The sequence below is a fragment of the Balaenoptera borealis genome (assembly GCF_965194805.1).
Source record: "Balaenoptera borealis genome assembly, chromosome: 13".
Lineage (NCBI taxonomy): Eukaryota > Metazoa > Chordata > Mammalia > Artiodactyla > Balaenopteridae > Balaenoptera > Balaenoptera borealis.
In genome coordinates, this window is record NC_138870.1 from 102025665 (window position 1) to 102040133 (window position 14469).

At 34.6% G+C, this 14469-nt stretch overlaps 1 protein-coding gene and 1 long non-coding RNA gene across 2 annotated transcripts in view; both read right to left on the reverse strand.

Annotated features, from left to right (window-relative positions):
* Positions 1-14469, reverse strand: part of LOC309608668 — a 314353-nt gene that overhangs the window by 159020 nt on the left and 140864 nt on the right. The gene's annotated exons all lie outside the window — the stretch shown is intronic.
* SMC1B (structural maintenance of chromosomes 1B) overlaps positions 1-14469 on the reverse strand; it is a gene marked incomplete at its 5' end in the record, with an annotated part of 91181 nt that overhangs the window by 27127 nt on the left and 49585 nt on the right. Inside the window, 3 exons of the mRNA XM_082348963.1 lie at positions 2160-2266; positions 4040-4156; positions 4454-4591. Of these exons, the coding sequence (XP_082205089.1) occupies positions 2160-2266; positions 4040-4156; positions 4454-4591 (362 nt within the window). The remainder of the gene's footprint in view (positions 1-2159; positions 2267-4039; positions 4157-4453; positions 4592-14469) is intronic.

Consider the following 14469-nt stretch of genomic DNA (forward strand, 5'->3'; position numbering starts at 1 on the left):
TAAACCACAGAGAAAACCAATGAAGCCAAGAGCTGGTCTTAGAAAGGATCCAAGGATCCAAAGGACCTCTAGCTAGACATCAAGAAGAAAAAAGACAAGACAAATCAGCAATATCAGGAATGAAAGAGGGCACATCAGTACAGATCCTACAGAAATTGAAAAGGATAAAAAGGGAATATTAATAACTTTGTTAATAAATTTGATAACTCACATGAAATACACAAATATTCCTTCCAACACACAAACTACCAAAACTCACTCAAGAAAAAAGATATCCTGAATAGCCCTGTGTCTAATAAGGAAACTGAATTTGTAATTTAAAAATCTTCCCATAAAGAAAGGTGGGTAGCCCAAGTGGCTTCACTTGAAAAATTACCAAACTTTTAGGAAAGAAATAATATAAAAACTCTCCATGAGACAAGAGGAGAGAATAATTCTTGACTCATTTTTATGAGTCTGGCATTAACCTGATACAAAAATGTGACAAAGACGTTGCAAGAAAAGAAAACTATAGACCAATACTCTCATGAATATAGATGCAAAAATCCTTAACAAAATTTTAGCAAATCAATCCAAAAATATTTGAAAAGGATACTACAACATGACCCAGTGGGCTTCACCCAAGGTATGCTAAGTTGGTTTAACATTCTAAAATCAATCAATGTAATTTACCATATTAATAAGCTATCCCCCCAAAATAAAACCCAACCATACAATTATCCCAAAAGATAGCAGAAAAAGTATTCTACAAAATTCAACACTCATTCATGATAAAAAATTTCAGCAAACTATAAATAGAAGGGAACATCCTCAATCTGCTAAAGGGCACCTTAAAGTTAGTATCATACCTAAAGGTTAAAGACTTAATGCTTTGCCCCTAAGACTGGGAATAAGGCAGGACGTCCACTCTCACCACTTTTATTCAGTACTGTACTGGAGGGCCTTGCTAGTGCAATAAGACAAGAAAATAGAAGGCATACTAATTGGAAAGGAACATATAAACATGTATGTGTATGTATATTTTCCCCCTTACTGTCAGTTGTCTTCTCATTTTCTTCAAGATGCTTTTGCCATGCAAAAATTTTTTTAAAATTTCTATACATTTGCAGTTTATCTATCTTTTCTTTTATGGCTTCTGGGGTCTGTCATACTGAAAGATCTTCCCTAATCTGAGATTATTTTAAAAAATTTTCTTATGACTTATTCTAGTAATATTTTTATGCTTTCATTTTATTTACATTAACATATTTGATTCAGCTGGAATTAATCTGAGTCTAAGGAATGATGTAGGGATCCAAGTAGGTTTTTTCCCAGGATGCTAACAAATGTATTCCAACTGAGTTACTGAAAAGTATATCTTCTCTCCACTGATGAAATGCACCTTTATTTTAAATCAAATTTCCCTTACAGATCTGAGTATATTTCCGGACTCTGTTTGTGAGCCAGTACCTCAAGATTTAATTAAGATAGCTTTATACTATGTTTTAAAATCTGGGAGTTCTAGTCCTTTTTCATTACCTTTTTCATATTTTTCTTAACTAGTTCTGAATGTGAACTCTAGAATCACCTATCCAGTTAAAAAAAATCTTGTCCATACATGTATTGAGATGATATTTAAAGTACACTATAGATTAAATTAGGGAATACCAACTTCTTTACAACATTGAGCCTTCCTATGAAAGAACTAGTTTGCCTTTCCTTTTAATTCACATTTCTGTATATAATTCTCAGTCTTGTTTGAAGGTTTCTTTTTATATTGCTTTCATATCTTAGTTTATTTCTAAGTACTAAGTATTTTACCTTTTTCCTCTCCACTATAATTGGGATATTTTCACCTAATATATTGTCTCCCTGGTAGTTTGTTTATAGAAAGGCTATACAATTTTATCCATATATGGATATTCACAGAAAACTAAGTAAATTTTAATAACCACTATGTAATTATTTCCCCATTCTCTTATTTTGTATATTTGTGCTTTCTCTCTTTAAAAAATTGTGGAATAAAAGAATTAGATCTCTTTATTAAAATAGGAATGTTTACTAGCTATTTCTTGACGAACTGAAATAAAGACTACCTCAGGCAAATTCCTTTAAATTATGAAATAATAGTTACATTTATATATAAGTAACTGCTTACCAACATCTTTTAATAAAAATACCTTTTTTGATCAATTTCTTGTTGCTGTTTAACATGCTTGTTCTCAAATTCACGAATATTTTCTACACCAATTTCTTCACAGAAGTGTTGAAAAATATCATCTTCAACCTTTTAAATTATTTTAAACCAAGTGGTTTAATAATTAATTTTAAGAAAATACATAGACAATGCTTAAATCTATGTTTTTCCTACCAAGATTTTCCTGGATTAGGCCAAAGACTAATCCCAACAAGCATCACTGTACTCTGAAAAGTCAGTGCTTTCTCTTTCTTTAACTCCATAAACTACGCTTACTTATTTTCAAATTTCTTATTCTGAAAACTAAATAAGAAAGCGCATAGCTGGCCTTTTAAGTGTTTTGGCCCTATGAAGTGTTTAATACAAAATCGGAAGTATTTCATTCACCAAAATATAACATTCTACATAAATACATAAAATATTCTTTATATTTGAGTAATACTTTAGAGTCTTAAGCAGTGTAAAACCAAGAGGACTGAAGCATAGAATTAAGACTCAAAACACCTGGAAAAACTAGAATGAGCCATATCCAACAAAATAACATTTAACATTAATATTTTTAAAGCCCTGCATTTATGCACTATTACAGGATAAGAGAGACTTGTTTTAACAACAGGACATGTTAAAAAACTTTCAGGGCTTCCCTGGTGGCACAGTGGTTGAGAATCTACCTGCCAATGCAGGGGACACGGGTTCGAGCCCTGGTCTGGGAAGATCCCACATGCCGCGGAGCAACTAGGCCCGTGAGCCACAACTGCTGAGCCTGCGCGTCTGGAGCCTGTGCTCCGCAACAAGAGAGGCCGTGACAGTGAGAGGCCCGCGCACCGTGATGAAGAGTGGCCCCCACTTGCCACAACTAGAGAGAGCCCTCACACAGAAATGAAGACCCAACACAGCCAAAAAATAATAAATAAATAAATAAATAAAAATAAAGTACAGAATGTTCAAAGTGCTCACAAAGCATAACGAACTCTGGACATAAAAAAAAAAAAAAAAAAACTTTCAGATTTCAGTTTAATATAAATTAAATATGAAAGTGATATGATTGACACAACAGTAAGCTATAAATTGTATAAGTAGATAATCCAAGCCATGGAAAGTTATAGTTCTGTGTGCAGAGTTCCAGGGTACTCTGAAGTGGTCAGATAGTATTTTTACATTATTTTTTGTTCTGGGCATTGACAAATAACAGAGTACCCAAAGGCTGGTTACCAGAACTGGTCTTAGATCCATAGTAAATGTAAATAACTAAGGAATTAGGGGTATTTAACCTGGAAAAAGATAATTAAGGGGCAACATAAGTGTAGTTTCAAATCATGTGGTAAAAGGCAGAACTAGAGGCAATGGGTGAAAGTTATTGAGTGATGGTGTGACAAACAACTTTTTAAGGATTAGAGATAAGCAACAGCGGAATGAATTAAACCAGAAAGTGTCTGTCACTTTATAAGCAGAGGCTAGATGATCATATCTTTGGTGCCCCAGAGCCAAGCAACTGTGCCTGGCATATAATAAATGTTCAAGAAAAAATTACTGAGTGAATACACAACCTTAAAAATGACACAAATGACAAAGTTCTTTCCTTCCTGGTGTTAAGGGCAGTGAGAGAAAGAAAGTGGCTGCAAATTTTACAATGGACAAGGAGAGGCTGGAGAGCTGAAGAGAATAACCATGTATACTAGTCATTTTCTCTTGAGATTAGCAATAGTGGTTCTCAAAAAAACACAAGGAAATTAATTTGGCAAACCAATAGAACTTAGCATTTATCAAACTTTGCTTTAGCATATATTGAAGAAGCCCTAAATTTGGTATCTGGTCTAGAACTATATTCCACATGCCATTTAGTAATAATATATCATTCATAACCTTATGTATCTTTCCTTGAAATTCCTCAATTCTTTGTTGCCGTTCTTTGATTCCTTCACTCAACATAGTACATTGAGACTCAATATTTAGTAGTTCACTTTGTAGCTGAGATTGTTCCTGATTACAAAAGAGAAAAAAATGTCTTTTTAATATGGTTATTTTAGCTTTATATAGTGAAGCCAAAAACATGATAGGTATCTTTCAGAATAAAAAGAGAATCTGTGAGATAAGGTAAATTCAGGTACAGCTGGATAACAACATTAACAACCATAAAAATAAAGTAACTTAAAGAACTATAATGTACCTCAATCATGGGGAAGAGTATAAAAACTACATGGTGCTTTATAAATGTAATTCCTGAAATTCTATGTCCTGGTTCTAATTTCCATCAAATTTTATATAAGTCTATGTTACCTGGTAAAAGGCAGCAAGGTGCTTCTTTTTAATCATTTCTAGTTCACTTTGTGAATATTTGAGTCGTGTATGAGTTCCTTGTACTAGAGTCTGTATTTGTTTCAAATCTGTTTCCTTGCGAAGTGTCTTCATTAAATTCTAAAAAGGAAGGCAAATATAAAAATATTTTATAACAGACAACACTTTTACTTTTCACAGTGCTTTCATACGTCATAATTCACTGCTTTTTACATATAACCACATCCACACTCCACCTTCCCTTCTTCTGATACTGGGCAATTAAGTACATAAGTCATCTGGAGTAACCAAGATGCCATACAACATCCTCAAAAAACTATCTTCCTAACAGGAAACAGGCATGAAAATGAGGAATGGGGAGTGCATGTTCCATCCAAGGCACAAAAATGGCATAAATGAGATCATATGATACGTGCTGCCTTGTTTTTAGTGCATCCTTGTCTTGCCTCATCCATTTCCTTCTCCCTTCACCTACCCTATTACTCAACCAAATTAACTCGCTAGTATATGTTCTTCTGTATTTTTACTCCAGGTCCGTATATGAAAACATGTGTATACATACCTATATATGTTGTTTTTTTCAGTCTTGTTTTACAAATTTAGAATCACATTAAACATGCTTTTCTGCCTCCTGCTTTTCTCATTCAGTTACTCACAAAGGTCAACTGATAAAGCTCTAAATTCAGTCTTTTAATGGCTGTGTATTATTCCACAGTGTGACTGTAACAAAATTATTTAACTCTTCTTGTAATGATGGGCATTCACTTGGTTTCCAGGTTCTTGCCACCACAAACAGTGCTGCAATAACATACTTGTATGTATACCCTTAAATATTGGTGTTTTTATTTCCATGCAATAGATTCCCCAGAGTGAGCTTAATGGGTCAAAGGTATTCATGTTTTTATTATACTAGCTGGTACCAACTGCTTTCCCAAAGGCTACAACAATTCACATTTCTATAAATAATGTTATGAGGGAGTATGTTTCTTTACAACCCTACCAGCATATATATTTTTCCCAAGTCTTACTGATATATCTGAAGTAACACTAATTTAATTTGTGTTCCCCTGAGTACTATATTCTATAGTGAGCATTTTTTCATGTTTACTAGCCATATGGATTTCTTCTATGAACTGACTACTCTTATCCTTTGCCCCGATGTTTCTATCATGTCTTTTTCAAGTCAATTTATAGAGTTCTTTGATACTACAGAACCTATAGTCTTCATTTTAAACTTTTTAAAAAAATGTATCCTCATTTAAAATATTTTTTAATTCAAGTTTTCAATCTATCTGGAATTTATTTTTATATGTCATATTATGGGGCACAAAATTACTTTCCTAGATGTGCCAATACCATTCACTAAATAATCTAACCTTTTCCCACCAAACTAAAACATCATTTTAGTTGTATATTAAATTATCACATATACTGGGCCATATTTTTGAAGTCCTTATTCTTTTTCATTAATCTGTCCATTCCTATGCCAGTACTACCTCAGCTTGGTTACAATGGCTTTTCATAGTATTTTGTATGCTGGTAACATACAGAATACTACCACAAGTTCTACCACACTCTCTCTTGTTACCTATTTTTTGACTAGTCTCAGGAAATTCTTCATTTGTAAGAATTAGAGGATCGCTTTATCAAATAAAAAATTCTTGGTTTTATACATACATACATACATACATATATATATATATATATATATATATATATATATATATACATATATATATATATATATATATATCTTTTTTTTTAACTGCATTTTGTCCTTGGTGCTGCGTGGGCTTTTCTCTAGTTGCGCGAGCGGGGGCTACTCTCTGTTGCGGTGCGCAGGCTTCTCATTGCGGTGGCTTCTCTTGTGGAGCACGGGCTCTAGAGCGCAGGCTCAGTAGTTGTGGCACGCGGGCTCAGTAGTTGTGGCTCGCGGGCTCTAGAGCACAGGCTCAGTAGTTGTGGTGCACGGGCTTAGTTGCTCCGCGGCACATGGATCTTCCTGGACCAGGGATCGAACCCGTGTCCCCTGCATTGGCAGGCCAGGGAAGTCCTCTTGGTATTTTTTTTTTTAACTTTATTTATTTACTTATTGATTTTTGGCTGCGTTGGGTCTTCGTTGCTGTGCCCGGGCTTTCTCTAGTTGCGGCAAGCAGGGGCTACACTTCGTTGCGGTGTGTGGGCTTCTTATTGCTGTGGCTTCTCTTGTTGCGGAGCACGGGCTTTAGGTGCATGGGCTTCAGTAGTTGCAGCACGTGGGCTCAGTAGTTGTGGCTCACCGGCTTAGTTGCTCTGCAGCATGTGGGATTTTCCCGGACTAGGGATTGATCCCGTGTCCCCTGCACTGTCAGGCGGATTCTTAACCACTGCACCACCAGGGAAGTCCCCCTCTTGGTAATATTTTAATTGAACTTGCATTCAAGTTATATTAATTGGAGGACTTCTAACCCAAGAATATAGTATGTCTTTCCTTTCAATTGTTTTGTCCTTCAATAAGATTTAGTTTTCTAATAGGTACTGTGCCTTTATACTTATATTTCTTCCTATTGTGAGCAGAATATTTTTCCCTTTTTAGATGCTTTTTGATAGTATAGAGAAAAACTACACAGTTTTGTTTATGTTGCCCTTCCATTATTTTATTAAATCTAGTAGTTTTTAAACTACAGTCTTATTATCAGCAAAATGTCAGTTTTTCTCTTCTTTTCAAAAATTTATACAAATTATTTCATTTTGTGACTAACTATATTTAATATAACTTCCAAGATCATGTTAAATAATAACAGTGATAGCCGATATCTCTATTTCCTGATTTTAACTAAAACAGTTTTTATGTTTCACCATTTAAGCAATTATTTCTGTTAGTTTTGGGTAAGAGATATTTTTTATTTTATTGAAGTAATTTCCACCAATTACTCTTCTACTTAGAACTTTAATTAGGACTAGCTGCTGAACTTTATCAAATGCCTTTTTATGTATGATCATATGATTTTTCTCCTGCCTTTAGTTTGTTAATGTAATGGATTATGTTGATCGATCACTTAATACTGAAATACCCATGTATTCTTAGAAGAAATTCTATTCAGCAGATGTATTTTTCTTTTACTACATTGCTAAATTCTCTATAGTAATATTTAATTTAGAAATTACATATTTATACTCACAAAGGAAGTCAGTCTTTAGTTTTATTTTTTGTAGTATCTTTATAATATGTGATATTAAAGTTATACTGGGGCTTCCCTGGTGGCGCAGTGGTTAAGAATCCGCGGGCCAATGCGGGGGACACAGGTTCAAGCCCTGGTCCGGGAAGATCCCATATGCCGTGGAGCAACTAAGCCCGTGCGCCACAACTACTGAGCGTGCACTCTAAAGCCTGCGAGCTAAAACTACTGAGCCCGTGCGCCACAGCTACTGAAGCCTGCGCACCTAGAGTCCATGTTCCACAACAAGAGAAGCCACCGCAATGAGAAGCCCACGCACTGTAACGAAACGAAGAGTAGCCCCCGCTCGCCACAACTAGAGAAGGCCCGCGTGCAGCAATGAAGACCCAACGCAGCCAAAAGTAATAAATAAATAAATAAATAAATAATAAATTTATATTAAAAAAAGTTATACTACCTTTAGTAAACAAACTGAGAAGTTTCCATCTTTTTCTATGATCTAGAATGGCTTATGTAACATTAGAATTATATTAGACAGAACTGAGCTATAAACCCATCTGGTCCCAGTCTTTTTCTTTTTTAATTGTGGCAAAATATACATAAAATTTACCATCTTTATCATTTTAAAGTGTACGGTTCAATAGTGTTTAAGTACATTTGCATTGTTGTGCAACCAATTTCCAGAACTCTTTTCACCTTGCAAAACTGAAAACTAGACCCATGAAACAACTCCCCATTCTAACCCCCCAGGCCCTGGCAACCATCATTCTACTTTTCTGTCTCTATGGATGAGACTACTCTAGGGACCTCATAAAAGTAGTAGAATCATACAGTATTTGTCTTTTTGTGACTCGCTTACTTCACATAGCGTAACATCTTCAAGAGTCATCCATTTTGTAGCATGTGTTAGAATTTCCTCCGTTTTTAAGGCTGAATAATATTCCATTATATGTATAGACCATATTTTGTTTATCCATTCATCTGCTGATGAACACTTGGGTTGCTTCTACTTTTTGGCTATTGTGAATAATGCTGTTATAAACATGGGTGTACAAGTATTATTCCAGACCCTGCTTTCAATTCCTTGGGGTATATACCCAGAAGCAGAATTGCTGTATCATATGATAATTCTATTTTTAATTTCCTGAGTAGCCACCACACTGTTTTCCATAGCTGCTGTCACTATTTTACATTCCTGGAGTCTTTTTTCAATGAGAGATCATTCAACTAACAGTGGCTTAAAAAAATGTGTTTTGGTTTTTTTTTTCTCACACAAAAGCAGTCTACAGTGATGCAGCTCCTCAACAATGGCATCTAACTTTCAGCTTCTTAATACAATGGTTTTTATACTCAAGCTTGCTATCTCTTGGTGCAAAACTGCTGCTGCATCTCCAGGCCTCTTGAATGCGTTCCAGTCAGGAAGAAGAAAATGCAAAAGATAATACCAACGTTCCCATTTATATCTCCAAAACTCACAGAGCCACCACTAGCTACAAGGAAACTTGGGAAATCAAGTTGTTTTAGTTTTTTATGATTCTATAATAGAAGCAAGCAAGGAAGGAAAAGGTTGTGGATAGGTACTGGGCCAACCAACTACACCACTGCCTGCCACTGCCTCATTTTTCAAATGTTCCACTTTTTTTCTGGTCGATCTTGGCAACTTATATTTTTCTGAACATCATCCTTACAGATTTTCAATTTTTTTTACTATATAATTTTTTGCTTGTAAGATTCTCTTAAAATTATTTTAATTTTCTCATTCCTGATCTGTACATGATTACTTCTAACTTTTCTTCCCTTCATTAGAGTTGCAAAGAGTTTATCTATTTTATTAGTCTTTCAAAAGAACCAGCTTTAGATTCATTTTTCCCTTTTCTATTTGGCGTTTTCTATTTAGTTAATTGCAGCTTTAAAGATTTCCGTTATTGTTTATTTTGTGGTGGTTCTAATTTCTTAAAGTAATAAGTTCCCTTATATTTCATCTTTCTTCTTTAATAATGAAGGTATTTTCCTTTTGATGTAGCTTTACTGTATCTCAAAGATTTTGTATTCACCATTTTCAAGACATTTTGTAACTTTCTTCTTGATTACTTGTTTGATCCCCAAACTATCTACAAGTACATTTCTGAATTTCTATGTAGACAAAGATTTTTTTGGTCACTATTTCTATTTCATTAAATTATGATCAAGATGACCTATAAAAATCTCTACTTTAAAAAAAACTATTGAAGTTTCCATTGTGGACAAGCCTATGATCAGTTTTTAGTGTTTCATAGTTATTTTAAATAATATCTCACATTTATTGAGCACTTATTGTTTTGTAAAGTTTATATTAACCTACTTAATCCTCTTAACAATGCTATGAAATAGGTACTATTATTATCCCCATTATTATTGATGAGAAAATTAAAGCATAAAAGCATTTAAGTAACTTACTCAGAGTCACACTGCTAATAAGTGTTAGAAATAGAATCTGGATTTAAGCTTATTGACTGTATTACCAATTCCTCTAAGTTACTGTTTTTGTCTACTAGATCTGTCCAATTTTGAAAGACATACATATAGTGAAATGTTTCACTATAGTTTCATTTTTATTAACTATCCTTGCTTTAAATATTTAGGTACTATGTGCTGCAAAGAGGTTTAAAATGGAAATCTTGTTTTTTAATATATAATGTCCTTCTTTATTCAATTCATTCAATAAATATTTATTGAAAGCTTACTATAGGTGAGGATTTTTAACCTTAAAGTTCACATTGTCTGATTTTGTCACTCCTGTTCTTTTTTGTTTGCATTTGCCAGGTGTTCATCCCATAATTTTCAACATTCAATTTTAAGACAATTTCTTACAAATGACATTTAGCTGAGTTTTGCCTTATTTTAAGCTATGATGATCTTGGTCTTTTAATGGGAAACTTAAATCCACTCATGTTTACTGTAATGACTGATAAACAAAAATTTTATTTCCTCCATCTTACTTTTTATCTTTTATTCTTTTCATGCATTATTTTTGTTATTTGTTCCTGTGTTAGTGTACTTTTAAACACTCTAGTCCCACCCATGTCCCCCCACCCACCAAGATACAATCTTTAGAATATTCTTACTTCTTCATTTCCTCACAGATAAGACCTCTGGAACATATTTACTTCTCTCTCCATCTCTAGTTTCCTGGTTTTGCTGAGTTAGTTTAGCACTATTCATTTATTATAATTAGGTCTGTTCTAATCCATGTGTTGCTTAGAGTACTTTCTCTGATATTTTTGTAACATGGAGTATGTGCATGACATTATCTCTGAATCTGCTTATCTGCAGATTCCTGAAAGGTAAATGATATCTTGGGATGTAGTCCTTTTCCCTCAGTTGCCTATAGCTGTTGTTCCAGTCTCATCTAGTTTTGTAGTCTGATACGAACTTGATTTAAAAAAAAAAATACAAGGAACATTTTTTAAAGGGGGGTGGCGTATTTTCATATTTTAGCCTTGCCTCTAAAACCTAGGACTTCTGTGTTAATGTGTGCCTTTTCTCATTAAACCTACATGGAACTGCGTGTGTCCTTTCAATTGGTAAATTAAGGTGGATCCTCAGTTAGAGACATTTCTTCTTTTTTGTTTAATTATTTCCTCTCCTCTGTGCTCCCCTTCCTCTTTCTGAAACTTTTATTATTCTCACGCCAAGTCTCCTGAGTCTACCTAAGTCTCTATTTTTCTCATGATTTCCTTATCTTTGTAATTTTTCCCCCTCATTGAGATACTATTCCACTTGGTCTTCCAGGTTATTAATTTGGTTCTCAACAATGGCAATCCCATCCCTCAATCCATCTACTGCATTCTATAGTTTAGAAATACATTTATTAGTGCCAGAAAGTCTTTTTTTGTGTGTGGGGACAGAGAGAGGGTCGACACTACATTGCGTTTCCTTACTGCTACTTTTTTGTTGAAGTGTTGATGGCTCCTGGAACACCTCAAATGCATTTGTGCATTTCTTTCCCTACTGAGGATCAGGTCTGGGTATTAAGGTATCCTAAATGGCAGCTGCCCCACAAACATTCTCTACACCCAAAGGCCAGCAATTACAACAGAAAACTGTCAGTGTCCCACTCTGAGATGGAGGAAAAGACGTCTCTCTGGTCTCTTTGGCCTCTCCCAAACTCAGGAATAGGGAGGCCACAACCTACTAATATTTAGCTTCATGGGGTTCAAGACTACGCATATTCACATGCGACAAATATTTAACCTCCCCCCAGGATTCCCCTATGTCCTGATTCTTCTCCCAGCACTCTTCAAAGATCAAGAGAAGCCCTGCATCAGCTTTCCCTGGTGGCCTCCCCCAGAACCCAAGATATCATTTGCACCCAACTCTCCACTAGGTTCAGGTGAGACACACAGGTAAGAGCTTAGTATAAACATGGATAGGAAGCCAGATTCATTTCAAGTTGCCACCTTCCTAGAACTTTCTCTGTGCCTAGGCCTAAATTTGTAAAACCTTTAAAAGCTGAATATTTATTTATATACCTTACTTAGATCAAAACATAATTTGTGGTCTTATGCTTACAGAAAAAGATTAAAATTAGCGGAGTAACCTTGCCAGAATATCTCCTTGAATCAAAAACTGGTCATTTGTATACACAAAAGAAGAAAGCTAAATAGGAAAAATAAATAATCTAAAAGCATTCTACTGACTTAGTATCTGTTAAAGTTGACATTTCAAGTAAGTGTGTGTGTGGGATTATAATATTCAACCAATGATACTTTGGAAGGAAGTATTGAATTTCTTTTGTCATTTTCAGAAAGAATAAGGTCTTTCTGAGCATGACACTGAAATCCAGAAATTATAAAAGATTAATAAATTTGGCTACATAAAGATTAAAAATACATGTATAATAAAGTCAAATGTCAAACAGATACTGAACGGTAAAAAGGAATAAACTTTTGATACACACAATATGAATTTCAAAAGCACTAGGTTAAATGAAGAAAGCATAACACAAAAGACTACTTACTGTATGAGTCCATTTATATGAAATTCTAAGTCAGAAAAAGCTACAATGATAGAAAGCAGATTGGGTTGCCAGGGTCCAGAGGGTCCAGGGAAGGGTACTGACTACCAAGGAGCCCAAAGGAATTTTGGGGGGTTATGGAAATGTTCTATATCATGATTTTGGTGGTGGTTACACAACTACATACATGTCAAAACTTATTGAATCATACACTTAAAATTGGTGACCACTATTGTATATAAATTACATTTCAATATAGCCGACAAAAAAAGTTGAAGAGAGAATATATTTACAACATGAAATATTGAAACATGAACATGAATATATTTACAACATACATGACTAAAGGTAATTTATTTATAATACAAATAATTCTTAAAGTAGGTAATAAAATAACAAATACCTAATAGAAAAACATGCACAGGAAATAAATAAGTTCACAGAAGAGGACTTCCCTAGTGGCGCAGTGGTTAAGAATCCGCCTGCCAATGCCTGGGACATGGGTTCCAGCCCTGGTCCAGGAAGACGCCACACGCCGTGGATCAACTAAGCCCAGGCGCCACAACTACTGAGCCTGCACTCTAGAGCCCACGAGCCACATCTACTGATCCCGTGTGCCACAACTACTGAAGCCCACGTGCCTAGAGCCCGCACTCTGGAACAAGAGAAGCCACCGCAGTGAGAAGCCTGCGCACTGCAACGAAGAGTAGCCCCCGCTCGCTGCAACTAGAGAAAGCCTGTGCGCAGCAACGAAGACCCAACGCAGCCAAAAATAAATAAACAAACAAACAAATAAATTTATTTAAAAAAAAAGAAGTTCACAGAAGAAAAAAATTACAAAGAACCAATAAATACATGAGTCAATGCTCAACCTCAGTTATAAGAATTACATATTCAAACAATTAGATTACACTTTTTTCTTTACCAGATTGGCAAAGATTAAAAATATTTGCTAGTATCTAGTGTTGCAATCTAGGAACATACACACTCTACTACAGGTTTCTTTTGATGGGAACTTAGCAGTATCTATCAACATTTTAAATACACACATCTTAGACCCAGAAATTCCACATGTAGGAAATCATCTTAGAGATACAAGTAAAGATATAACAACAAACATTTATATAGTGCTTAGAGTTTTGCCAGGCATTGTTTTAAGTATTTTATCTGGAATATCTGATTTAATCTTTAAAATAACTCTAAAAGGAAGGTCCTTTTATTATCCCCATTTTACAGATGGGAAATTAAGGTACAAAGGGGTAAGGTAAGTTGCCTAAGGTCATACTGCTGCTGGTAAGTGGCAGAGTCAGGATTCAAACTCAGGCAGCGTGGCTATAAGACTTATACTCTTAGGCACTGTGTTATTTTCCCTCTCTAAAGAAAGTTTAATGCTGCATCATTTGTAATAGCAAAAACCAAATGTCCATTATTAGACAATGGTTAAATAAGCAAAATCTATATAATGAAACGCCAGGCAGGATTCATTAAAAATAAAGTGGTTCTCTATATGCTAAAATGAAAACATGTCCACGTTATGATATTAAGTGAAAAAGCTTGTTGCAAACACTATCAATAGCAAAAGTCTATTATAAAACAAATCAGAAAAATAACACATATGCTTGCATACACAGAGTACATTTCTGGAGGCTATGCATCAAACTATGTTTAACAAATACCACTGAGATGTAAGGATGGGTAAGGGAAAGATTTTTATTTTTTACTTTATTCCATTCTGCATAATTTGAACCTTTTAAACTATAGGCATGGTACTTTTATTACCCAAGAAATTAGCTTAAAAACACAATTACTCTACTTGGTATTCTACAATTTTTACAACATGGATT